This window comes from Patiria miniata, unplaced genomic scaffold (assembly GCF_015706575.1).
Source record: "Patiria miniata isolate m_02_andy unplaced genomic scaffold, ASM1570657v1 HiC_scaffold_26, whole genome shotgun sequence".
NCBI classification, from domain to species: Eukaryota; Metazoa; Echinodermata; class Asteroidea; order Valvatida; family Asterinidae; genus Patiria; species Patiria miniata.
In genome coordinates, this window is record NW_024037065.1 from 6944692 (window position 1) to 6972311 (window position 27620).

At 42.3% G+C, this 27620-nt stretch overlaps 1 protein-coding gene across 1 annotated transcript in view; it reads left to right on the forward strand.

Annotated features, from left to right (window-relative positions):
* LOC119733773 (transcription initiation factor TFIID subunit 1-like) overlaps positions 1 to 27620 on the forward strand; it is a 79192-nt gene that overhangs the window by 3062 nt on the left and 48510 nt on the right. Inside the window, exons 3-20 of the mRNA XM_038207139.1 lie at positions 1744 to 1860; positions 2512 to 2786; positions 4983 to 5192; positions 6862 to 7041; positions 8399 to 8684; positions 9676 to 9786; positions 11112 to 11221; positions 11398 to 11583; positions 12452 to 12571; positions 13896 to 14069; positions 16262 to 16435; positions 17609 to 17799; positions 19892 to 20006; positions 21127 to 21268; positions 22189 to 22319; positions 23068 to 23145; positions 24037 to 24186; positions 25374 to 25496. Of these exons, the coding sequence (XP_038063067.1) occupies positions 1744 to 1860; positions 2512 to 2786; positions 4983 to 5192; positions 6862 to 7041; positions 8399 to 8684; positions 9676 to 9786; positions 11112 to 11221; positions 11398 to 11583; positions 12452 to 12571; positions 13896 to 14069; positions 16262 to 16435; positions 17609 to 17799; positions 19892 to 20006; positions 21127 to 21268; positions 22189 to 22319; positions 23068 to 23145; positions 24037 to 24186; positions 25374 to 25496 (2873 nt within the window). The remainder of the gene's footprint in view (positions 1 to 1743; positions 1861 to 2511; positions 2787 to 4982; positions 5193 to 6861; positions 7042 to 8398; positions 8685 to 9675; positions 9787 to 11111; positions 11222 to 11397; positions 11584 to 12451; positions 12572 to 13895; positions 14070 to 16261; positions 16436 to 17608; positions 17800 to 19891; positions 20007 to 21126; positions 21269 to 22188; positions 22320 to 23067; positions 23146 to 24036; positions 24187 to 25373; positions 25497 to 27620) is intronic.

Genomic DNA, 27620 nt, shown 5'->3' on the forward strand with positions numbered 1-27620 from the left:
ACTACTTGAACATTTTAGATTTTCTTGGTTTTTCCAGCATTTTTGAAAACAAACATGTCAGTTAAACAATATTTGATCTATTATACTAACCCCTCAAATAGTTCATTTCTGAAAATTACAGCAAAAGCCAATGATGTACATTCCCTTTAAACCTACTCAAAGGTGGGGAACAATAAAGCGCCGATAACTTACGATAAAATGACATCTCAGTCGTGTGTGATGAATGTTCTTCTTATATGTTTTAGAATATTCAAACTGGCAAAAAGCTTTTCGAATATTCAGTTGATGAGCAATTATTCGACTGTTCAGTATATTTGGTAGAGCCCTAGTAACAGTTCTGTTTTTTTCACTTTGGGCAAGATTTTTCCTCAGTAAATCGGTTTCCTAGTGATTACTAATGTTATTATATACCTGTAACTTTTTTATGCCCCGCGGCGAAGCCGAAGGGGCATACTGTTTCCGCCTTGTCCTTCCGTGGGTGGGTGGGTGGGTGGGTGGGTGGGTGGGTGGGTGGGTGGGTGGGTGGGTGGGTGGGTGGGTGTGTGTGTGTGTGGGTGTGTGTGTGTGTGGGTGGGTGGGTGTGTGGGTGTGTGTGTCCGGACAAATCTTGTCAGCGCGATAACTTGAGAAATACTTAACATATGAACTTCAAATTTGGTTTGTGGATTGTTCTTGGTAATCCTAAGAAGCCTTTCGCATTTGGGGCCAAAAGGCCAAAGGTCAAGTTCACAGTGGCTAAAACAATAGAAATCTTGTCAGCGCGATAACTTGAGAAATACTTTACATGTGAACTTCAAATTTGGTTTGTGGATTGTTTTTGACAATCCTAAGAAGCCTTTCGCATTTGGGGCCAAAAGGCCAAAGGTCAAGTTCACAGTGGCTAAAACAATAGAAATCTTGTCAGCGCGATAACTTGAGAAATACTTTACATGTGAACTTCAAATTTGGTTTGTGGATTGTTTTTGGCAATCCTAAGAAGCCTTTTGCATTTGGGGCCAAAAGGCCAAAGGTCAAGTTCACAGTGGCTAAAACAATAGAAATCTTGTCAGCGCAATAACTTGAGAAATACTTTACATGTGAACTTCAAATTTGGTTTGTGGATTGTTCTTGGCAATCCTAAGAAGCCTTTTGCATTTGGGGTCAAAAGGCCAAAGGTCAAGTTCACAGTGGCTAAAACAATAGAAATCTTGTCAGCGCAATAACTTGAGAAATACTTTACATGTGAACTTCAAATTTGGTTTGTGGATTGTTCTTGGCAATCCTAAGAAGCCTATTGCATTTGGGGTCAAAAGGTCAAGTGTCAAGTTCACAGTGGCTAAAACAATAGAAATCTTGTCAGCGCGATAACTTGAGAAATACTTAACATATGAACTTCAAATTTGGTTTGTGGATTGTTTTTGGTAATCCTAAGAAGCCTATTGAATTTGGGACCAAAAGGTCAAGGGTCAAGTTCACAGTGGCTAAAACAATAGAAATCTTTTTTTTATTCTGAGATTATAGGGATTAGGGATTAATTCATATAAAACCTACAGAAGACACTAATGCTGTCAATGAATGTTCCATGTGACCAAGGTACATGTAAGTTGATGTTAAAAGAGTGGTGTTATGTCATGGGAACAGTCACGGTTGCGGGGCATTTGTGTTTGTAAACACACCTGACTTGTTTTCACTTTCTTTTCACCAAAATTGTCAAGAAGTATGAATTAACACGGTCAGATATTTTGTTTCCATGCTTCTCTTCAGGTTCTGTGGAGAAGGCGAGCGATGCGGTCGATTACTCGGATATCAATGAGGCGGCGGAAGACGTCTCCTATGAGAAATACAGAGAAGCCATGTCCACGGTTATGCCTTCCAAACAAGGTAACAAAAATCAAAAGAAATGGACGTTCAGATGTTCAGCTGTGGGTTGTTATTGTTGTTGTTAATATAGGTTTATGAGCGAGCACTAGCTAGCAGTGTTATGCATCGGGTCGGGTTTACTAGGCCAAACTGACACAAAACATTATAGATATTAACCCAGTCCAAACCCAAAACTGATCTGAACTCCCTAAAACCGACCCGTCCCGACAAAAATTCAAGGAAAACAGACCCGAACCAACCTGAAACCGAACCGACCCGAAAACACCCAAATATCTGGCTTGGGCAACTGTGTCTGCTTTTTTTGCCACAACTTACCCGGGTCTTGTGAAAATCGTCGTCTTTCAGTAAACTGAATCATACCACACGGTACTCACAACGTGACCTACTGGTGGGCCTACATGTTATATTCTGTGCGTGATAAGACCGCAAACCACATTTGGTCATACCGTGCACAGCGACTCTGCAATAAATATTGCACCTTGGAATTTCCCAACTGTTTCAGGGTTTTTTGGTTTATTTCATAAACCGAAATCATACAATTAAGTCATACAATTAAATGTCTGTAAAAAGTGCAATCCTGTGCAGCTCTCCAATCAAGTTTTAATTTCCTCTGTAGTGTCTGACTTTTGTGTAAATCATTTCTATCAACAGACTCTGATGATGAGGATTATGACGACGTCGACACGGCCGAGAGCTCCAAATCAGAGAAGGACTCCCAGCTCATGCCCCCACCTCCCCCGCCGGTCGTACGTAAGACGTTCCCACTGTCAACCCCTCAGTCACCGGACGGCCAAGGGGACGGAATTCATGTAGATGGGGAGGACGGGCAAGTCCCTGAGACTGCTGGAGAGGACGAGGAGACCCCACAGGAGCCGAAAAGAAAGCCCAACGTGTCAGAGCTTTTCCCCGAGTTCAGGGAAGGAAAGGTAGGGAAAGATGAAGGAAATGTGGACTCCGTGCATGGGTTCTGCCTCAACGTTTAGGGGGAGACCAGTTAGGGGGAGACCTGATGCTCATGCGAAGACGCTACGTATTTGTGAACATCCAGAATAAAATAATTAGTGTGAACATCACACTTTTTGCGCGTGCAGTGTGTGCCTGCCACTGGAGCTTTTGAAAGCAGTCATAAAGTGTCATCTACTGTTCTTGCATGGAGTCCATAAGGCCAAAAAAAAAAAGTCTCCGGTTTCTGGTATGCGCGCGCGTCGCCGTAGCCATGCGCGTCGGCAAAATGAAAAAGTTTTTTTTTCAATGAAAGATGATGTCTCAAAACCGCCAAACTCACTGGTTTGACTGGAATCCTGCTGCTGCACAATTTTAAAGTGTTTTTAGATTGGGTTATGGTCGAGAATAAGCTTTATGTGGCCTCTCTGGACTCCCATATATTTGCACTAAGTTTAGTCGGGCACCATTTGCAGTCATCAGCCGACATTTGAAGCAAAAAAATCAGGTAAAAAAAAAAAAAAGCCGTGTCACCGCACCACTATTTGGGCAAGCTCCATACCAGAAACCGGAGCATTTTTTTTTTTGCCTAATATATCTAAGGGTGCGTTGGTTTAGCTCACCCGGGTCGACATGGGTCAGCCCTGTGCCATTCGATTAGCTCTGACGTCATTCTTGGGGGTCACCCGGGTCAGCCACCACAGACCCTGCTCGTGGAGCAGAGTCAGTGGTGGAAATACATCACACGCATACCTTGGTCATTCCAAGAAGCGGACAGCAGAAATCTCAAGTGGACTTAAAAAGTAAGTTATTTGAAGTCTAAAAATAATCATTTATTTAGTTCATAGCGACTTTGAGGCTATAATTCCAGCCCAACTTCTTTGAGTTTTGCAATTGGCTGAAAAGCAGTAAATCTCAAACTAAGACCCAATCCAAAACGGGCGTTTTGTTTGTGGCTAAGGCCACGTCTATGGGCGTCACGTGAGGATCGTGATGGCCCGCGGTTTAGCGTTTGATTAGCCTGGCTGTTGTGGCTAACCCGTCGGCCTTTACTCGAGTCGATCCGGGTGAGCTACTCGAACGTACCCTAAAGGTAGGGAAGATCATTTGTCATTTGTCCATTTTTTTTCCTTTGAAGCAACAAAAGTGCTCAAAATCTAAAGACGGATGCTTAACAGCTAACCTGATGATGTTTTAGCTCAGTGAATGCTGTATATTCCGAGAAAACTATTCTAGGATCTTGATTTCAATTTTAAAAGTTGTTGAGTCATGTTTTGAATTGTGTCCGAAATCAGCATCCAGGACACGTTCTCATTCAGCCGATTGCAGCTATGCGATGTCACGCACTGAATTGACTAATAATTGCAACCGCGCATGCGTGTGCATTGTGTCAATACTTGTGCGCAACCATTCACGGATTCGCTGAATTACAAACAAACTACTGACGGAAATTTTGAAAAATGCGTCTCTTGACTCCTCTTTGGAAATGGCCTTCTTTAATTGCTTATTTCAAAATGACAGCATGCCAGGAAGAATAATTTCACAGGGAGTTTAGTGCCATTACTATCTTTAAATCAAGTAAGCTTTTCAACAATAATTTTGTCAGTTACTTTTTGGATAGCTGCAACTGTGGGGTGCTGTGGTCCAATGGTTATGGTGTTCGACTCGTGTGCCGTGGTACATGGGTTCGAATCCTGACTGTGGGAACATGGTGCTTGTGCTCTTGAGCAAGGGACTTCACCGTTATTGCTTCGTCCTTCGGATGGGACGTAAAGCCGTAGGTCCCGTGTGTTGTGCAATGCACGTTAAAGAACCCAGTAACACTTATCGCTAAGAGAAGGGGTTCGCCCCGTTGTTTCTGGCAGTGGCTGCAATATGCGCCGCAGCAACTTGTAAACCCTTATAAGGTGCTACATAATGGGTCTCATATTTCTCATAAACTTCACTTACCTGTCTCTAATAATAGACATAATTTCCAGCACCTTGAGTACCTAATTGTTGGTAGATATAAGACTCCGATATTATTATTATTATTAACCCTAACTCCCTAAGGGGTATGCAAAATCATATTCAAATTGGAGGATTCAGGACTGTTAGGGATGATCTACTCTACTTTCAATACTGAATAGTAGTTTTTCAAATTTCAAGCTGAAATACCACTTTCTATTTTTTCTTCTCAGGTACTGAGGTTCCATCGTCTCTTTGGCTGCCAGAACACGCTCCCCCAGATTTGGCGCGGTGCCAAGAAGAAGCGGAGGAAACGTCGCCCGACAGCCAGCTCCGAGGGTACGGAGCAGGTGTCTAGCCCCACCAAGAGCAGTAGCATCACGGGATGGCTGTACAACTACGCGCCAACACCACCCCCTGAAGAGTGCACTCCGGATGATGAGGTAAAAGTCAGTTATTGATATTTATGGCCAAAAAAAAAAGTCTCCGGTTTCTGGTATGGAGCTTGCCCAAAAAGTGGTGCGGCGACGCGGCTTTTTTTTTTTTTAACCTGATTTTTTTTGCTTCAAATGTCGGCTGATTACTGCAAATGGTGCCCGACTAAACTTAGTGCAAATATATGGGAGTCCAGAGAGGCCACATAAAGCTTATTCTCGACCATAACCCAATCTAAAAACACGTTAAAATTGTGCAGCAGCAGGATTCTAGTCAAACCAGTGAGTTTGGCGGTTTTGAGACATCATCTTTCATTGAAAAAAAAACTTTTTCATTTTGCCGACGCGCATGGCTACGGCGACGCGCGCGCATACCAGAAACCGGAGACTTTTTTTTTTGGCCTATTGTTATTCTCATTTGACTTAGATAGCCCACAAAGACTCCAACTTATTTCTAGTGGGGTCTCTTTGTAGAGGAGAACAGAGTTCCCGCAGTCATGGAAAGATCCTGGAACTTAAAGCTGTGATGGAAAGTCATGGAAAAGTTGTGGAATTGTGTAATTTCACCAAAGAGTCATTGACGATCATGGTCATGGAAAGTTGATTTTCCCAAGGAAAAAGTCATGGAAAAGTCATGGAATCCTGTACAACCCGTACGTGATGATGCGTAGTAAACACCGGAAAAAAAAGAGCAAGTCCACCTTCATTTGAGGGGTCCTAATTTTGAATCTGATTGTCTTATGATGACGTCATTTATATAGACCTTTGGGGGGTTTTGTTAGCTACATTTTGATACCCTGTTTGCTAACAAAGACTAAATTGTCCAAGATTGACAACTTTTTTTGGAAAAATGATGCAGTTTGAAAAGTTGCAGATTTATAGATTACGTGAGGAGAAATTGCTAAGCGCAAACACAAATGCCCATAATTTGACCCTATTGACTGCACATTGCCCGAACAAAGCGCGGGTCATTCAATTTCACGTGCTCCCATGCATACAAGCACTGTGCGATCGCTACTCCCTGCCGTTCGTTTCAGGCATGTTTAACATTGTCACACAGCAATGTCAACTCGTGTAGTCTTTAAATTTGCAACTTTTCAAACTGCATCCTTTGTCATAAACCGTTGTCAATCGTGGACGATTTACAGTCTTTGGTAGCAAACGGGGCATCGAAATGTAGCTAACAACATTCCCCAAAGGTCTATATGAATGACGTTATCATAAGACGATCAGATTCAAAATTACGACCCCTCCAATGAGTGTGGACTTTCTTTCTTTGCGGTGTTTATTTGGCTATGGCAGTCCTCCAGTCTGCATTCCAGTTTACTACACTTCCTCTTTATGCGTGTGTGCTCGTTACACGCTGGGAAGATGGTAACATGATGCCTTATAAGTGTTTGGTGACATGTAAGTTTAACATGAAAAAGTGGATGGATCAAACAGCTGTGAAGGGAGTTGTAGGCCATGTTGTTGATGGTAATGCACAATGCATAGACCTTTATTTTATAGTGTGAAGTCCTCCCGGTGTATTGAAAACAGGCTCATAACTTGCCAAAAACAGAGTAGAAATTGATCACGAATTTTGTCCCGTAAAGGTCGAAGGAATATTTGGATAAACTGTGTTCAGCACTACCCTAGCACAAATGCAGTGATTCTTGTCCCATTTTTGTGTGTTTAGATCACTATGCTGGCCCCTATTGAGCCCCTGATCTCCAATGAAGATGAGGACGCCAACAAGAACAAGGACTCCAAACCCAAGATTGCCGAGTGGCGGTACGGGCCGGCCCAGTACTGGTATGACATGCTGGGAGTGCCGGAGAGCGGGGAAGGCTTCGACTACGGCTTACAGATGAGAAAAGTACGTGGTCTTTCATTGACACCTGTTTTCTGAACAGTCTGAGTAAAAAAAAAAATCAGTTGTCTTCCCTGTCATAAGCCTTAACCCTAACGATCCCCAACCAGCCAAACTCCAACACCAGGGTTTGTTGGAATCTGTTAGGATGAGTACTGCACTAGTAAACTGATTATGCTTTTATGGGGTTAGGCATACCACAAATAAACAGAGTCCAACTGTTTACGTGCACAGTTTACTATATGGTGTTGGGATTTGCAAGGATGAGGAAGGTTCCCAGTAAATCACCCTAGGGAGTTAAGGTTAATTCTCCTAGTCTTCTGCACTTCACAACCCTTCAAGTTTTGCAAAACCACTTTTGCCCATAGAGTTGGCACCCATGATTCGAAATGCTTTTTGGGTAAATCTTTTGTGTCAGATCACATTCCCGGTAAGCACTGTGACTAGTCAAATCCAATCAACTGGCAAAAGTAGATCACTTGTGGGCACAGCTGGCTTTATCACCTACAGTCAAAGCAAAACTGTATCAAGTTGCAAAAAACAGTCACAGACCAGGTACAAAAACCAATCCTGGTTTATGCAGACAGGGAGAATTCAACTGTTTAAGACAGTCACTCGATTTATTTTGATGGCTTTGTCCAATTTGCCAGCCAGAGATGGAGGATTTTAACTTGTCACCTAAATTGAGATATATTTTACACCCCAAGTTTCCCAAATGAGTAATATATGAGATCTAAATTTTATATATTGGTTATTGCGTATCGAGTACGAGTTTGGAGTCATGCAGGTTGAGTCTGAGTCCGACTCATAAGTCACAAAGGTCAAGTCCGAGTCCAAGTCACAAGTCAGCTTTATATTGGAAAAAATTTGAGCTGCAGGTGCCGTGTATGTACAATACTTAGATGCATTCTTCTGTACCGCTCTGACTGTATCACTTGCTCAGGAAAGGATCGTCTTCAAAATAAGTTGTAATTATATTGCTGAAAAACTATGTGATTTGTGGTGATTTTGGTTGAGTCACGAGTCACGCAGGTCAAGTCCAAGTCCTAGTCATTTGTCATTGTTACTCAAGTGCGAGTCTGAGTCATGGAAAATGTGACTTGAGTTGGACTTGAGTCCGAGTCACATACAACTCTGCTATCTAATCAGTGAAGTCCGAGGGCGTGCGAGAAATAAATTCACGAGCTTATTCGGGTGGGACTCGAACCCTCGACTTCCTGCTTACTACAATACTGAGTATACAGTGTTTACAAATTACGTCGACAAAGGGCAAAACCCTATATAAAACTTACACCTCTGTGATGGAAATGCCATCATATAAACAATATCAGACCTAACTTTCTAAATTCTTGACATCTTTTAGAATAACAAAGAGAACATCCCCAGCCCGAAGCCTTCAGACGACGAGCCAGAACCGCCGCCCAAGGAGACCGTCCCCCTGTCTGAGCTCTTCACCGACTGTCCACAGGTGCCCGCGGCCCCACAGGACGCCTTCGAGTTGGTCAGCCAGCTTCCCTGGGAGGATAACATCATCTGGGATGGGGAGGAAGTCAAGGAGAAGATGCTGCAGGGGACGGACGCCAACACGCTGGCGGGATGGGTGCCCACGCTGGCTAATAGGACGGTCCATGCATACTGCACAGCTCATGGTAGGTGAACCCTAACTCCCTAGGTATTTTTGCTGGGATGCAACCTCAGTCCTGCAAAATCCTTAACTGCCTCTATGTCAAAATTGCTTACAGCCTCAATTCCTCCCAAATCCTCCGTTATTTCTTGAAAGGGTTCCTTGGAGGGGTGACCACTGCCTGAATCCTGCAAAATCCTCTGGCAATCACTGTCAATATGTTGAGGCAGAGCCTGTGATACCATGGAGCAGTGCGGATGATTTCAAGTATAAACTAGGCCCAAATTTATGCACGGCTGAGCATATATAACACAAGACCTTGACACACTGCATCCCCCCCAAATCAGCCACAAACTTTTGCCATGTAACCTCAATCCTGCAAAATCCTCCATTTTGCAAACAGGATTTTGGAGGATTTTGGAAGGTTAGGGGTAAGCATACTTTGCATGAACAATAATGGAATTTCGTTTCCATTCAAAGACCTTGTTGTGCAGGACAAACTGATACCGTACTCTTGCTTTCAGCAAATGTAATTCTGAATGTGTATGAGCAAATTTTTCACTGGAAAACGATAGCTTCTGCCAAATGCCACAAATACTGATCGCAAGAGTCATTTCAACAGTATTTGTACGATATTTCTTGCTGAAACTCATATGTTTCAATACTGTGCACTGGCCACTTCAAGATCAACACACGGTCCGCCTCCACAGACTTCACAGACTTTGTGTGTGTGTACAAAAGGCACGAGGGATTAGCGTGTTTAGACGTCATCTGGAGGCGAGTCGAGGCAATCTTGACATCTTAACCCGTCAGCCATGCCCTTGTAAAAAAAAACAGCCAGCGTGTGATATCACGTGCTCCGAGGCAAACTGGTTGAGTGAACATTGCCAAAATTATATATCAGGAAAAACAAATACTCGCTTTAGATGTGATGCAGAATCTTTCTTCTTTCAGCTAAAATTCCTATGATAATTTCTGACCTTTTAAATCCCCAACTTTTTGTTGTAATTTCACAGGAAGGCGCAATATGGACTTCCTGGACCCCAGCCTCAGCTCAGCTCCTATGGGTCTCAAACTCCAGGGTCCGGCCCTGGCAAGAAAGGTGGCCAACAAACTGGCACAACAAGGTAGGAAACTCACTACCCTTCTTGCCATTATATAAACACAAGATAATAACTTGGCAAGGCAGAATTGCTATGTAAGTTTAAGCCTAAAAGGAGCTGGGAGAGGGGAAGGAGGAGGGGGGGGGTAGTTGGAGGGGGCTTGTATATTTAGTCCAATATCATCACTACGCATTCTTTTGGTGCCGAGCCTTGAGGTGTTTTTAAACTGATATCTTGTGTTTTGATACCAGTGCCATAAAGATTTGATGTAGTGTTCACAAAGTGCCGATTCGACATTTGGTACCGAAAAATCCTTTGGTTTTTTCATTGAACATTTAAACACTAACGGATAGAAACATGGTATTTTAATGACCATTTACCTTCGTCCAATTGAATTAATCTCACTTGGCATGACTGAAAATCAGTTTCCGGATTTCCAGATTTGAAGGAAATCAAACATTGCATTTCCAAGATCAGAAAATTGAAGGAAGGGGGAGGGGGGGGGGCGTGAATTCCCCCTTTCCTGTAAGATGGCTGCCCCTAAAAAGCTTCTTTTGCGATTAAGTTCAATATATTTTTCTCTGTACCATTACAACGCCCTGCCTGTTACTCCTAATACCGCCCAAATCAACCCAGCACTCTATGGTCTTACGGATACATCAAGGAGTGTAAAAACAATGTAAACACCCGCAAAAAAAGAAAGTCCACACTCATTGGAGAGGTGATCATTTTGAATCTGATCGTCATATGATGCCGTCATTTATATAGACCTTTGGGGAATGTTGTTAGCTACGTTTTGAAACCCCGTTTGCTACCAAAGACTGTAAATCGTCCAAGATTGACAACGGTTTATGAAAAATGACGCAGTTTGAAAAATTGCAAATTCAAATAGTATGCGAGTGGAAATTGCTGCATGACAATGTTTCACTGCCAGAAACAAATGGCAGGGAATACCGATCACACAGTGCTTTGCATGCATGGGAGCATGCAAAATTGAATTACCTGTGCTTCGTTTGGTCACTGTGCAGTCGATAGGGGCCAATTACGGGCATGTGTGTTTGCACTTAACAAATTTTCCTCGCGTAAGCTTTAATTTCGCAACTTTTCAAACTGCATCATTTTTCATAAACCATTGTCAATCTTGGATGGTTTACAGTCTTTGGTAGCAAACGGGGTATCAAAATGTAGCCAACAACATTCCCCAAAGGTCTATATAAATGACGTCATCATAAGACAATCAGATTCAAAATAAGGACCCCTCCAATAAGTGTAGATTTTCTTGTTTTGCAGTGTGTAGTACAATGTAGTATAAGTGCTAATGGGCTTGTTTTTTTACTCTTTTGCTTAAGCTCAAGGTAATCAGGAGCCAGAGAAGGCATCTTGGTACTCCATCTTCCCCGTGGACAACGAGGAGTTGGTTTACCACAAGTGGGAGGACGACATCATCTGGGACCATGAGGTGAGCATGGCCTTGACCCTAACCTTCCCAAATCCTCCGAAATCCTCTTTGCAAAATGGAGGAGTTTGCAGGGTTGAGGCTACATGGCAAAAATGGAGCTTATATGTACCACAATTTCTGTCCGTATCTCTATACATGAAGTTTGTAGTCATGTTCTTCCGCTTTAATCTTCGCAGAAAATGGACCGAATCCCGTCCCCCCTGGTCATGAAGCTGGACCCCAACGATGAGAACATCATCCTGGGCATCCCCGAGGATCCGGACCCCAACGCCGAGGCTGACATAGTCAAAGAGAAGAAGGAACCCCGCAGATCCAAGATTGTCCTGGAGAAGTCCGGTGTCACCAAGTCTAATATCCTTCAGGTCAGCCAGCCAATGTTGGACATTTTGTCGTTTTTAGTATTTAGATTTTTGTTAAGGAATATTGTGCCACATCTGAATTGACTGATCCAAGGTACCCCGTAGATGGCGGTTTGTGACCAATTTTAAAAATGCCAGTGGGAGGGGCACACTGCAAGCGCGAACTGCGTGGTGTATGCACAACTTATTTTATTCTGAATGTGCATAAAGAAGTAGCAGAGTTGTAACAAGTTACTGAATTTAGTGACTTGGTTTTAAGGAAGTTACTTGAGTCGAGTCATTACGTCAAGAAGGTCGAGTCGAGTCAAACTGTGTGGTCGAGTCAAGTCGAGTCGAGTCATATTTATGCTCGAGTCACATCGAGGTTCGTGAAAACAATCCCGTGCCTGGATCCGGTCAATGTCAAAATAATCCCGGCGTGAACTGCTTAGGCCAAAAAAAATATTCTCCGGTTTCTGGTCTGCACGCGCGTCGCCGTAGCCATACGCGTAGGCAAAATGAAATTTTTTTTTTTTCAATGTAATCAGATGATGTCTCAAAACCGCCAAACTCACTGGTTTGACTGGAATCCTGCTGTTGCACAATTTTAACGTGTTTTTAGATGGGGTTACGATCGAGTATAAGCTTTATGTGGCCTCTCTGGACTCCCATATATTTGCACTAAATTTAGTCGGGCACCATTTGCAGTCATCAGCCGACATTTGAAGAAGAAAAAAACGGCAAAAAAAAAAAAAAAAAGCCGCATCGCTGCACCACTTTTGGGGCAAGCTCCATACCAGAAACCGGAGACTTTTTTTTGGACCTTAATTACCCTACCTTTCTTTAGAGAACAAAGAATTAAAATCCACATCTGTTTTCCCTGTCCTTCTAGACCCAGGCCCAGGAAGACGAAGACGTCAAGGACCCATTCAACATCTCCAACGATAACTATTACTATCCCAAGAACGTCGGCGAGAACAAACTGCGCGCCAACATGGCCGGCAGTCTACAGGTAAGCTGTCTTTACTGTTCATTTCTCTTCAGTAAAAATCCAGTTCACTCAGATATACAGACCTATCTGACGTCCGAAATCAGAAAGCCATTACTGACATGACACTACGCCTGAAGGAAGTCTTGGGAGACACCTACCAGACCTAAATTCTGTATGACCATAGACCCGTATGACCGTTCTTACCACAGCTACTTGTGGGGTACTCATACAAAAGGGAAACTTAGGGAACAATGCTACCCCACTACTTACCCTTACAAAAACGGTACCCCAGAAGTGAAATTCTAGAGCAGACCGGCATGACCGTAGCTCCGTATGTATGTTAACCCTAGCGTACCTGAATCCATCAAAATCCGTACCCCAGTTTTTGAGTATTTCGGCGGATTCAGGATACCTCCATATTGAAAACAGGAGGATTTTGATGGATTTAGGATTGTAAGCCTAGCGGTACTGCAGGATTTTGATGGATTCAGGATACCTCCATACTGAGCAGTCACCAACACCAAAATGTTTGTGCATGACACAATAGGATGGATTTTGGCGGATTTTAGGATACTTTCTAGTAAAAGTGCTTAAGGGGTTAGGGTTAAAGTTTTGAAAAAAAATGTATAACCTCTCAATGCTTTCATGGATTTTGATGAAAAAATTCCAGTTGTTTCCCCCAACTCTCTCTTTGTAACCGTTGAGGGGGTACTTGTGCACGGAGTCAATAGTTGTACAGGGTGAGTAAAAAAAACCCCGAAACCCAAATGTCGGGACCATTGTTCTAGGGAAGATCTGCATGTAGCATTTTCAAAATCTAGGATATGCAAGCCCAATTCATAAGCTTTCTTTTAGCACAAGAACCATTCAAATCACTCTTGTACTTTTCAAGTTACGAAATTTTAAACACAACCACCGTTTTAAGGTTCTGTCCACGGATCGCAAAAAAGTTCAGTGTTTTTTCAGCAAAACGAAAACAAATCACATAGAATGTGTGTGAATTGTTTTCGTTTTGCTGAAAGAACGCACACCTTTTTGGTGATCCGTGGACAGAACCTTAAAACGGTGGTTGTGTTTAAAATTCCGTAACTTGAAAAGTACATGAGTGATTTGAATGATTCTGGTACTAAAAGGAAGCTTATGAATTGGGCTATCATATACTAGATTTTGAAAGTGCTACATCCAGAACTTCAATAAAACAATAGTCCCAACATTTGGGTTTCGTTTTTTTTTCACTCGCCCTGTATAACTATTAGGCGATTTTTAAATGCCACAATATTAGCTATACATAATTTCACTGATTGTATGTCAGTAACCTTTTGCCGTAAAATTGTCACCCCTTCAGCATTCCACTCCGGCCGTGGAGCTGCGCCAGCCGTTCTTCCCGACCCACATGGGCCCCATCAGGCTCAGGCATTTCCACAGGCCCCAGGTCAAGAGATTCTCCCACGGCGCGCTGGCCTCCCCGGGATACCACAATGTCTGGCCGCTACTCAGACGGATCAAGACCAAAGCCAAGGTGAGTGACCTAAACTCTACGTATCTTAAGCCGAAACTATTGGCCAAACTTGGCAGTGCTAGAGACGACGAGTAGTTTAATTCTGTCAAATAAAGGCAGTTGATTTTGTACTCCAATTGTTAAGTAGTTATTAAAAATCATTCCTAAATACCTAAGACAGTTTACCCGTTCCTTATTGGTCAAGAGCTTATCACGTGGCCGGTCTTAAACGATTGATAAAGACCGGTTGGCTGGTCAAAAACACTTTTACAGCGTCACATGAAATTGGGACTCCCATGAAATCCGGTGCCTTTTACCGTTTTATTTGTTGAACGTTCACAATCCTCATGTAGGCAATATGTACTGGTGAGTCAGAATTTCATAGTCCTACATTTACAATACACCAGCACAGCTGCGTTGTGCGCCACATCGCGCAGTACGCGCGACACGCGTGCGAATCTCCATATAAGGAGTTGTTTATGACACTCGCAGGTTGGATATAACATAATACAAGCTAGATGGGTGGCCCACAAAACATGAGGTAAAATTGTTGAACAAAATCGTTGGAAATTTATAATGGTTGACTTGTTTTGACTTTTAGACCGAAAGCATTTGAATATTTGACCGAAAAAGGTATTTATGAATGGGAATAAATATGCACTTGGCCGGTATTGTATAGAGGATGCTCATAATTTCCCAAGCACACATTCATTCCCTTATAGAGCTAATCCTCGAAAGTTGGTTTGTAGGTTTATTTGGCAAAGACGCATGTGGAAAATTCTTGATTAAAAATCGAAATCATGAGTAAGGCTTAGGATACAGTGTACTCCGGACTAGGGGACCATAGTGGTAAAGTAGGTGTATGGCTAGACATGTTGATTCATGACACCTTTACACGTAGTGCGAACAAAATTGTCAGGGGCAGTTGTAGCAAGTTGGCAGAACAGAAGAGACAAGAAGTGAGGTTTACTTGGTCTTTAAGAACTTCAAGTAGCTTCAACTATTTGTATTACATTTCCATTTAACATCAATTTTTCCCACGCTGTGGGGTGAGACGTTGCCTTTCCTTTAATGGCCTTGTTTCACGCAGTCCGATTTCTGACATCCACATTGGCGAGGTTTGACAGTCTGAGGTTTTCTGCCAGTGTCTCATCCCAGGTCTTCCGTGGCCTGCCTCGTGGTCTTGGACCGACTATTTCAAAGTTTCATGCTTTCTTCAGCCAATGGCTTTCCTCCCTTCTTGCTACATGTCCATACCACCTCAGCCTGCCTTGCCTGATCTCCTCTGTTATCTTCATCAGACCCACAGACTGCAGGAGATCTTCACTCTTTTTCTCACGCAGGGAGGTCTAACACATCCATCTCACAATCCTCATCTCTGTCTGCTCCAACCGCTGCGCACTTTCAGACTTTGCTGACCACGTCTCACTGCCGTAGGTCATGCATTTCCGTATGCACGCAGCGTACACTTTGCCTTTTACTTTTTGCCTTTTACTTTAACACGTGTTAAATGTCGAGGTTTTTCCCCCTGTTTTCAAGCCAGAAAGCGGTCACACCTAGCCATTGATTCCGTATCTGAAAAAAAAAAGAACTGTCATATAGATGGTTTGGTACTCACTACACCTGTATGAGATTGTATCCTGGGACAAATTTCATAGAGCTGCTTAAGCACAAAATTTGCTTAAGCACAAAAACATCTTGCTTAATAAAATCAGGTTACTGGCCAAAACTCCATGCGATTGCTATGCTAAGTAAACAACCGCTAAATACCAGTCACAAGCAATGTACATCGCATGGAGTTTTGGCCGGTAACCTAATTTTACTAAGCAATGTTTTTTCGAGCTTAAGCAAATTTTGTGCTTAAGCAGCTCTATGAAATTGGGCCCTGGCAGCAGTTCAACCACAGAGTTTAACAGGGTTTTACAATATATATGACTTGAAGCTTTGCATGGTGAATGAGATAAATCATAAATTATAAAGTTTGCGGGTAACACCATGTGGAAAGTAATCTCTTCTTGGAAGAATTGTGGTTCTGAAAAGAACCGGTCGGTTGAGAGTAGAACTCGACGTTTCGGACAGTGTGCTCTGTCCGTCCTCAGGAGGTTGAGTCGTGAGGGTTTTACAGGGGTACCTCAAGGTTCAACCTCAAAGACCGCTTGTTTGATCTTACTTTCTTCCCTACGTAAAATTCCCTCTTGTTTGTGTTTTGACAGCTGAGAGAGCAGGAGCGTCAGGCCTCCGGCGGGGGTGAGATGTTCTTCATGAGGACCCCCGAGGACCTGTCTGGGATGGACGGTGAGCTCATACTGACTGAGTACTGTGAGCAGTACCCGCCTCACATGATGCAAGTGGGCATGGCCAGCAAGATATGTAACTACTACAAGCAGGTGAGTACTTAAAGGGAAGATACAACATTTGCAAACATCAAAAAAACGAAATGATCAAATTATCACGAAATAGGTTACTGAATTGATAGGGACAGACAATCTAAAGCATCCTTTAAAATCCTGGCTCCTGGTGTGCTGACATTTTGAAGAAAAACTGTATTTTTCCAACGCTGGTCAGCTGACCAGCGTTGGAGAAAACTGGCTTTTTTCCAACAACTGTATTTAGTTATTCTGACTTTTCTTTGCAATTGATTACACACCTATGAAGGGGTACAAGCCTGCTAGACTGATTCTCTGACCTTACAATTCCCCAAAGTGAATTAATTGCTCCGTTCCATCTTAAGTGGGGTCAGGGAACCAGACTACAAGAACATGATAGGTTTTCTTGGTTTTTCCAGCATTTACAAGCCCAAAACGTGAAACAAGTCAGTTTAACAATATTTTCTCTAACATACTAATCCTCCAAATCTATTTGTTTCTGAAAATTCCAGCAAAAGCAAATGTTGTACATTCCCTTTAGCACTGGGCTTTAACGCTGTACTTCCAAGGCCTTAGTTGAGGATGGAGCACAAGTGTTGTGTGCATAGAACGTGCCAAATGAGCCTTATAATGTGGACATGGATGAGTATTAACCAAAACTACTCATGAAAGCCCGCAAAAGTCCTACTTTTATCCTCATTTTTTAAAAATAATTTTGATTCTACTGTTTTCCTACTTTTTCACCTGGGTCTGCTTGAAACCCTGTAACCGGTACATAATTGGTGCGTTTCACAGTGCAGTGCGCCACCAAGAGTTTGCCAAGGAGATTCCATTTTTCAAGCTTGCGGTAAACAAAACATGGCCCATTTGAATGAGTGTCAGTAGACAGCTTGAGTTAATTTGCGGGCATAGCGTTCTGCCGCTTCACAAAAAACACCATATTGATAAAAAGAAAAGAAAAGGGCAAACAGATACTTAAGTCATACGCTTACGAAACTGACCGGAAAAACTAACAATGTCAAATGTCCCGCGCTGCAAATTTGTCGACCATCTCCCACACTGCACTGGGAAAAATGAACTCTCCGTGGCAAACTCTTGGTGGCGCACTGCATTGCGAAACGCCCGAATTGCCACCATCATATAAGATTCTTGGAAGTGGAAATACATTAATTCATCCTTTTTTACCTTTTTCAGAAATCTCTGTCTGACTCCAAGCCGCCCGAGTATGAGCACGGCGAGACGGTCTATGTCCGCAGCTCGCCTTTCCTCGGTGTCCTAGCGCCGGGCGAATCCTTGCAAGCCTTGGAGAACAACCTCTTCAGATCCCCGGCGTACCTCCACAAGATGCTCAGCACCGACTTCTTGGTCATTAGAACTCGGCAAAAGTGAGTGTGTATACTTGTGTTTTTTTTTCTGGGACCAGGGGAACCTGTCTGTGGTACTCTCTGTACCTGACTGACTGATTTACTGACTGTCTAGCTGACTGTCACTTGTGAATTACACTTGCATTTATAACCCTCCTATGCAAACATAAATTCTGTGCCAAGTAGTTCTTTCAGTCAAAATCAATCAAGTGACTGTTCTCAACAGTTAAGAATTCCCAGCCCACATAAAGCAGGATTGACTGGCTGGGACTGTTTAAGTAATTAAACTTGATACTGCTGTGTTTTTACTCCGGGTGAGTGATAAAACAGCTGTGACCACAACTTGCCAGCTTTGTCTGTTGACCCAGTTTGACTAGTCACAGTGCTTGCTTGACATATGATCTGACTGCTGGTGACTGTCCTTTGTTGAAAGTATAGCAGGGGAAGTGGAAGTGAATATCGTGACTGTCTGTGACTGCTTAAACAGCAGGAGGGTTAAGTCACACCTTAATTTTATATTTTCAGGGAAGTCCAGTCGGTGAGCAGTTTGCAGCACTTTTATATTTCTGATGTTACTTGTGCTTTCTTACCATTGATTGAAATTTAAAAAAATTCTTAAAAATTGAGGCGGCCTGACGTTCCAATCTTAACAAGATCTTCAAATGCATAATCACAGAGGTACAAGAAACAAACATGTAGGGACTCACAAGCATGCAGGGTTGGGAGGTATTAAATAGGGGGACACACAAGGTTCGACTTTAGCGGTAGCCCGTTAGCCAGATGCTAGTCAAAACATCGGCTGGCTGGTCAAACTATTCCTTAAGTAGCCCGGCTGGCGAGTCAAAAATTATTGGGATATGGCAAAGGTGAAAGGACATGAAGAAATAAATCATTAAATTCAGAAAGCAAACCTGTATCAATTTGTGTCTAATTTTATTAACTGTTTAGGGTTAAATAATTAGATCTGTTTATTACAAACACTGACAAGATTGCCTCAGGATACACGTTTGTATGCACATTGTTGTTTATGAGACACTCTATAAAAAAAAAACCTTGCGGGCTAGTGAAAATGCCCGCGGGCTAGTTAAGAGTCTGTTTCAGTAGCCCGGCTGGCGAGTGAACAAAAAATGTTAGGGTGGAACCTTGGGACAGATTTCTTTTCGCTGGCACATAGCTAAAAATTGAAGATCTTTGATTTTCTGAATCCTCTATGCTAAAAATAAATCTGGGAAATATGAAATTCAAGAAATGTCATTAATCATGAGGAGGAAAAGACTGTTTTGTATTATGTGTTTACGCCAAATCAACCACAAATTTAGCATTTTGACATGTTTTTTTGTGCTGGTCCCAGAGGGCCAGCCTGGTGACCTCATTGTCCCTATCTCACTGACGGACTGCCTGTCGCTTGTGTCTTAGCCACTGATCTCTATATAAAGACTGGATAGCGGATATCTATACACCAGTCACACAGTAGACTTTGCATATTGACCAATTCGCCCCCGGTCTCACGAAGATGGCCGCGTATATTACGAACGTTCTACGCGTATGTAGCGCGCGCGCTGTTTCAAGAGTTGACGCGCATTTTGGTCACGTACACGTATTATGATGTTCTAAAAAGGACACATTTCCGCAGTGATTATTATTTCCAAAATGCCGAGAAAGGAACTGCGGCATTAAAAAAAAAGAAGTAAACCACGACGTTGGAAAAATTGTAAACCGTGATCAGTTGTGGTGGTCAAAATATAAATCAAGTGAACTGCGATGTTACAAAAGTAATTGTGATGCCATAAAGACCGCAACTTGTCCTTTGTAGATCACCAGCCGGTCTCACCGGTCTCACCAATATGGCGTCAAATTCATTCATTGTGCGGCTCTTTATCCGCTATCCAGTCTTTATAAAGAGGTCAGTGGTCTTAGCCTGGTTGTATACCGATGAAGAGGGCTGGGCAGTGCTATCGTATAGGGGTTAACCCATTATCCGTCCCATTGTTGTAGACCAGATGCTTGGAAAGACGTCCAGCTTATAACCACTCTGAATCAATTGAATAGAATTGTGTGCACTCTGGGACCAGCTTGAGTTGACTCACTTTTTCTTATTTTTTTGCTCGAGCAGGTATTTTGTCCGGACCATCGACCACATCTACACCATGGGACAGCAGTGTCCGCTGCGGGAAGTGCCGGGGCCCAACTCTAAGAAGGCTAACAACCACATCCGAGACTTCTTACAGGTCGGTACACAGGCATATAAACTAGTCTCAGGTCAAGACGGTGAACACTGGATACGCAATCACTCTCCGAAAGAGAGTGTTATCAAAACGAACTGCTATCACCCACGAACTGCAACCACAGCAACATCCTCGGAATCTTGTAAAATCCCCCTGAAAAAAATTGGGGAAACTATTGCAAATGCGCTACTTTTGCAGGCAAATACGATTCAATTCTTGGTCGCACACGCACTAGGAAGAGCTGCCATGAAGTTGCACAACAGTCTTGTAGCATCTTGTATGCTACTGGATGAAATTTTGGAGTTTGTTTCGGAGCTAATATGCTAAGGTGTTGAATGCTCGCTGCATACATTAGGCAAAACAGGTGTACCTGCATGTCACAACCGCTACAAATTCCCAAGACGTTGTGATAGCGGTTCGTGGATGATATCGGTTTGTTTTGGTAACGCCCTCTCTCGAGGGTGATTGTGTATCCAATATACAGCAACATCATTTTGACAGAAGACTAATATAAACACCATCAGTGTTGGACGATTTACAGCCTTTGGTAGGAAACTGGGTATCAAAATGTAGCTAACAACATTCCCCAAAGGTCTATATAACTGATGTTATCATAAGACGATCAGATTCAAAATTATGACCCCTCCAATGAGTGTGGACAAATTTCAGTCTGGTTTAAGTTGGTTTGAAGGAATCCTTGATTCTTTGTAAATGAAACTTTGAGGGCAGATCAAGTAAACATAATGCAACTCTTTTATAATGCGGGTTTTGTTTAAAACGTCTCGGAAAATTGGTATTAAAACAGATATAGATTTTATGTTTGTTTAAACATTTTAATGTGTAAACGTCACATCCTTAATTTTGCCTTTCACTACGTTATTTTTTTTCTTTCTTTATAAAATGAGCACTTTATATTTACTGTAACATTCGTAAGCAGGAAGTCATGGGTCTGAGTTACACCCAAGAAAACTTCTTAAATTTCCTTGTAAGCTCTTAGGCAGCACTGAGTTGACATTGCTTCTAAAACTCTTCCATCAGAGAAGGGCAAAACCCAACAAAAATAGAAAATTGTCCGGATCAAGTTGTTTACTGAAGAACATTGTGAATGTTTGGTTTGATTTAGGTGTTTATCTACCGACTGTTTTGGAAGAGCAACGATCGTCCACGCCGTATCAAGATGGAGGACATCAAAAGAGCCTTCCCCACACACTCAGAGAGCAGCATCAGGAAACGACTCAAGCTGTGCGCTGACTTCAAACGCACAGGTACGTAAACCACTCCAAGATTTGTTCATTTGGAGTAGGGCCTTCAGGAATATATTAAGGGAATATATATGTTCTTGGTGGGTGTTAAACAAGTACGGTCCATTTCCTTCAGCTACGCCTCAGGAAAACAGAACATTCCCATGAATCACCGAGGGAGGCTAGTAATATGCCACACCACATGAGGCAGTCAATATTTGTATACTATGTCATATTGGGATCCAAGGAGTGTTCTATTTCCTTCAACTACGCCGCAGGAAAACAGAACACTCCATGAAGCACCGAGGGAGGCTAGTAATATGCCACACCACATGAGGCAGTCAATATTTGTATACTATGTCATATTGGGATCCATGGAGTGTTCCATTTCCTTCAGCTACGCCTCAGGAACACAGAACACTCCATGGATCACCGAGGGAGGCTAGTTTTACTACTCCACAAGAAAGAGTGGTCAGTATTTGTTTGATATCACCTCTCCCACAGATTCTGTTTGATTTCAAGAGATAACTGATTAATTTAACCGAAATCCAATTAAAATGTACTTCTATCTCCATATGAGGTTAGTTGAAAATTTACTTGCACTTTTTCCAAATTCCCCGCTCATTAAATGTAGGATCCCAACTCTGTAGCGTGTGGGCACAATACGCGCAAGCGCACTCCCATTTGCAAGTGCACACAGACTTCTGGCTGCTACGTTGGTTTCTATGCCTGTTGTACTTTCTCATACCGAGGCAGCCATTGTATAGTCTTTCTGACTGTTCACAGTAAGATAGTAAAAATAGCGAATGTCATGTGACTTGCTCTCGGCCAATCAAGATACAGAATCTGTGCTATAATTTGTGTCATGCTTCATTCATAAAATGTAATAATTTTTTTTTTTTTTAAAGTCTTAAAGTTAATTCTTTTTTTCCCTTCTGTGAAAGGTATGGATTCCAACTGGTGGGTGGTCAAGCCTGACTTCCGCCTGCCCAGCGAGGAAGAGATCCGGGCCATGGTGTCGCCTGAGCAGTGCTGTGCCTACTACAGCATGCTGGCTACTGAACAAAGGTTAAAGGTCAGTACCTAGGGCAGGCCAGTTTAATTAAAGAGCAGCAGCAAGAAAGAAAAGAAGAATATAAGGTTTTCAACGCACTTAACCCTTGAATCCTTGAAAATCCTCTTTGCCAAAGTGGAGAAATTTGGAGGATTGAGGTTACGTGGCAAAAGTGCGTTACTGATTTCGTAGGATGCACTTTGTCAAGGTCTTGGGCCAGACCTTGTGTTGTTTTTGCTCAGCCAAGCATAAATATAGGCCTGGATTATGCTCGAAATCCTCCGTACTGCTCCAGGATGTCACTGGCCAAGCCTCAACATATTGACAGTCACTGCTGCAGGATTTTGCAGGATTCAGGCAGTGGTCACCCCTCCACCCAATGTGGATGGTTTGGGGGGATAATATCACACTGTTGCCATGGATCGACCAATCAGGATCAAGGATTCAACTTTACCACAAGATAAAGTCATGTTATGCCTAGTAATATTTACTGATGATGTCAGTGTTAAAAATGAGAAACACTTTTTACTTCAATCTCTTGCTGCAAGAAGTCCTTGTTTGAATTTTTTTTAAAAAGTTTTCTAGGAAAAGAAGAAATCTTGATTTTTCTCATGTCATCAGTTTAAACAAAGGAACTGCTAAGTTTAATTTATCAGTGCACACAGTCTTTAAGCGAGGGAGCCTTTTTTTCAGCTTCAGTGACATCTCTTGGATTGCATGTTGTTTTCCGTTGTATCTGATTTTATAACTATGATTTTTTGGTGTTTAGGATGCTGGGTATGGGGAGAAGTCTTTCTTTGCTCCAGACGATGACAACGAAGACGACGTGCAGAAAATTGACGATGAGGTAAATGCCTTGTCAACTAAATGTGTCATCACAAATTGTCTAAAGCCTGATATTAGTTTCTTAAGAGGAGTAACAGATGAAAATGCGACTTGGTCCGCTTGGAATTTCTGAATAAATTTGGTTCCAAGTCAAGAGTGAGTTTTGTTTTGATATTTAAATACTTTTAAGACCAATAAGACTGATATTTGCATGACAATTTTTTTGAAAATAAAAAATCTCTTGTAGTTGAAATTACTCTTTCCAGCTATTGATCAAAATTTCCCTCATTGCATCATACTTGATGACCCGTTGACATCACGGATCCTCTACACAAGGATAAACGACTTCCGCAAATTTCTGGTTAGAGGCGTGATATGGCACTTGCGCCTCTTGCGTGCGCATGCGCGAGACTCAGCGCGCAACTGCAGTCTTTCAGCGGTCAAATTTCTGTCAGGACGCCAGCTGTCAGCGATCATGGCGCGCGCGCATTGTTCTACATGTTGTATGCGTTGTTCTATGCGCAGATGCCGTATATCACGCATGTAAGGGCTGCTGTGATCCAATGGTTACGGTGTTCGACTCGTGTGCCGTGGTACGTGGGTTCAAATCCTGACAGGGAACATGGTGCTTGTGCGCTTGGGCAAGGCACTTTACTACGATTGCCTCTCTCCACCCAGGTGTAGTAAATGGGTACCTGGTAGGCAGAAATTCCTTCAATGCTTGAGCGCCGTAATGGCAGCTGTGCTTAAGCCAGGGTAATGAGCGCAATACAAGAAGCCATTATTATTATTATTATTATTATTATTATGAGACAAACAGTTCCATAACTTTTGTACACAAGCTCAGATGAGTCGTTTATGTTGGGGAAAAAGGATCCGTGTTTACATCAAGTCAACTTGACTCCTTCTCTAGGTCCGCACAGCTCCCTGGAATACCACCAGAGCCTTCATAGCCGCCATGAAGAGCAAGTGTCTCCTGGCTGTGACTGGTCCTACCGACCCGACGGGATGCGGGGAGGGCTTTGCCTACATGAAAGTCCCCAACAAGCCCTCGGGTGCTAAGGTAACTAGTCATCTGTATTATTAACTCTTTATGAGGTTTTCAGAGGCAAACTGAATAGCTGCATTATAGTGGGGTGCTGTGGTTCAATTGTTACGGTGTTCGTGTGCCGTGGTACATGGGTTCGAATCCTGACCTTGGGAACATGGTGCTTGTGCTCTTGAGCAAGGCACTTTACCATTATTGCTTCATCTTTCAGATGGAACATTAAGCTGTAGGTCCCGTGTGTTGTGTAATGCACGTTAAAGAACCCATTAGCACTTATCTCTAAGAGAAGGGGTTTCCCCCGGTGTTTCTGGCAGTGGCTGCAATATGCGCCACAGCAACTTGTAAACCCTTATAAGGTGCTACATAATGGGTCTCATATTTCTCATAAACTTCACTTACCTGTTTCTAATAATAGACATAATATCCAGTGCCTTGAGTACCTAATTGTTGGTAGATACATGCACTAAAGACTGCGGTGTTTAACATTCCATAGCTTATTTGAATGATTCCTGTAATAAAAGAAAGCTTACATATAGGGCTTTCATGTCCTCGATTTTGAAAGTGCTCAGTAAAACAATGGTCCTGACATTTGGATTTCGTTTTTTATTTTACTCATCCTGTATTTTGGCACTTGGAAAAAACCTGTAAATACTGAAAGTTTGATTTTCAAAACCTATTAACCCTAAACCACCCCAACTCCATCAAAATCCTTCCCCTAATTTTGGTGGATTCTTGGGGACCTGGTCCAGAAGGCCTGGCGTGACTAAATATTGATGGAGTATGATGGACTTGGGCCTAATGGCCTGAAGCAGTGCTAGGGGTATCTAATTGATTTTGCCTAGCTTCCTGCACTGCTATTGTGATAAAAGCCATGTGTAGCAAGTCCATGAATGTCAGTGGTGGATTCCATTATGTCATGTACAGTTTTGTATTGGACGCAAATTGATTGATGGATTTTGATGGACTTGGTCCAGTTCTAGTAAAAGATGCTAGGGAGTTTGGGTTAAAAAACCTTTATTGATGAAGAGGGGCACTGTCAGGCCTGACGTCATAAAACAAGTACTGAATGCTTTTTAAACTATACCACTCAATAGATCCCCGGGAAGGTAGTTTACTATACCATTCGAACTCAGTCAACATTTGTGTGTTATAATCTCCTATTTTCTTTTTCTCCCCCTCACATCTGTCTTTTTATCTCATAGGATGACACTAGTTCTCCCCAGCAAGCCAAGAAGACAGTGACAGGCACGGACGCTGATCTCCGACGTCTTAACCTGAAGCAGGCCAAGCAACTCCTGCGCAAGTTTGGCATCTCGGAGGAAGATGTAAGCCTATACAACAATTGTATTGCTGGCTCATCTGATAAATTACTGGAAAAATAAATGACTAAATATCTGTATATTACCATTGTTGCAGGACCTAAAATGTTAAATTTGTAGTTTTTCTTTTAAACGTACGGTCCATCATTTGTAATTTGTGTATTTTGTTCGTTTGAAGCAACAAAAGTTCTCAAAATCTAAAGAAGGGTGCAGAACAACTAACCCGATGAAGTTTCAGCTCAGCTTCAGCTGTATATTTCGAGAAAAACAGCATTCTAGGATCTCGATTTCAAATCAAAAGTTGCTGAATCATGTTTTGAATTGGGCCTGAATTCAGCGTCCAAGACACGTTCTCACTGAGCCGATTGCAGCTATGCACTGATCTGACGAATTATAGCAACCGCGCCTGTGTGCGTCGTGTCAACGCTTCGCCGAATACAAAATGACGGAAATTGCCAACGATGCGTCTTGAGACGCATTGTTGGAAAGGCCTTCTTTCGTAGATTTCTTGAAAATGACCGCATGCCAGAAAGAATTATTTCACAGGGAGTTTAGTTCCCTTACTGTCTTTCAACCAAGTATGTTTTTCAACAATAATTACGCCAGTTACTTTTTGGATAGCTGCAAATGATGGACTGTTGCTTTAAGTTTAATTAATACTTAACTAGAGTGTTAGCTAAATTTCTTTGATGCCCTGTATATAGCAAATCATTGACTTTAGTACCGTCGGCACCATTTCGGGCTCTTTGCCTTTAGCTGGCACTTTTTTGAAGGTACCGGTAGAGTATATCATTTGCAGCTATCCAAAAAGTAACTGCCGAAATTATTGTTGAAAAGCATACTTGGTTTAAAGATGGAAATGGCACCAAACTCCCTGTGAAATTACTCTTCCTGGCATGCTGTCATTTTGAAGAAAACAAAAAGAGAATGTCATTTCCAAAGATGCGTCTAAAGATGCATTTTTGGATATTTCTGTTAGTCGTTCGTTTTTTAATACGGCAAAGCCGTGAATGTGTATTCGCAAGCGTTGACATGACGCACAGGCGTGCGTGGTGGTTATAATTTGTCCGTACAGTGCCTGACATCGCGTGCTGCAATCAGCTGAATGAGAACATGTCGCGGATGCTGATTTTGGGCGCAATTCAAAACATGACTCGGCAACTTTTAAATTGAAATTGAGATCCTAGAATATTGCTTTCTCTGAATATACAGCATTCACTGAGCTAAAACTTCATCAGGTTAGTTGCTAAGCACCCTTCTTTAGATATTGAGCTCTTTTGTTTCTTCAAACGAAAAAAAATGCACAAATGACAAATGATATGTACTCTACCTTTAAGCTGATACATTGGCTTACTGGTAATCAAGTGTGAAAACTGAATCGTGTGAATTTGTTGAAACTTTGTAATTCTGTTCCATGCTTGTGGAGTTCTTCAAAAGACGTTCACCAACCTTCCTCATGAGAGTCATGTTTGAAATGTTTGAAGCATTATTCCAAAACTCGATTAACCCCTCCCCAAAAAATAAATATTTCATAAACCTCTGAATGTCAGCAAATTACATGAAAGTTGTGTAGTAGAGTTACCACTTGTAGTAGTTACCACTATTCACGCTAAGATTGCAGGAAGGATACCTACCCCATTATGAAATTCCTGGTCAGTGATAGATTTTAGAGATCCCAACAAAAACTTTGGTAGTTAGTTTTAGGCCAAAAAAAAAAAAAAATTCGGTCTCTGGTCAGCGCGCGCGTCGATTTTAATCATGTGCGTCAATCTTTTTTTTTCCAAAATGTTCTGCGGTAGCTCCAACAGCGCCCTCTACTGCCGCACCTCCTCAATTTTTTTTTACCAAAGAGCACCAAGGAATGGGAAATTGCACCAAGGCAAATGATCGAGAGCACCAAGGCAAATTATGGAGGACACCAATGTACATGAGGACACCAAAAAAGCAAAATAGTACCCCACCTTGTCTGTACAATCCAAGCTTGAAGAAGAAGAAAAAAAGCCGCGTCCCCGCGTCAATTCCGGAACTTTGGTCTGACCAGAGACCGAAAAATTTTTTTTTTTGGCCTTACTGATGACCAATATATGTACAATTATTCCAGTCCTAAAAAATAAAACTCACAAAAACCAA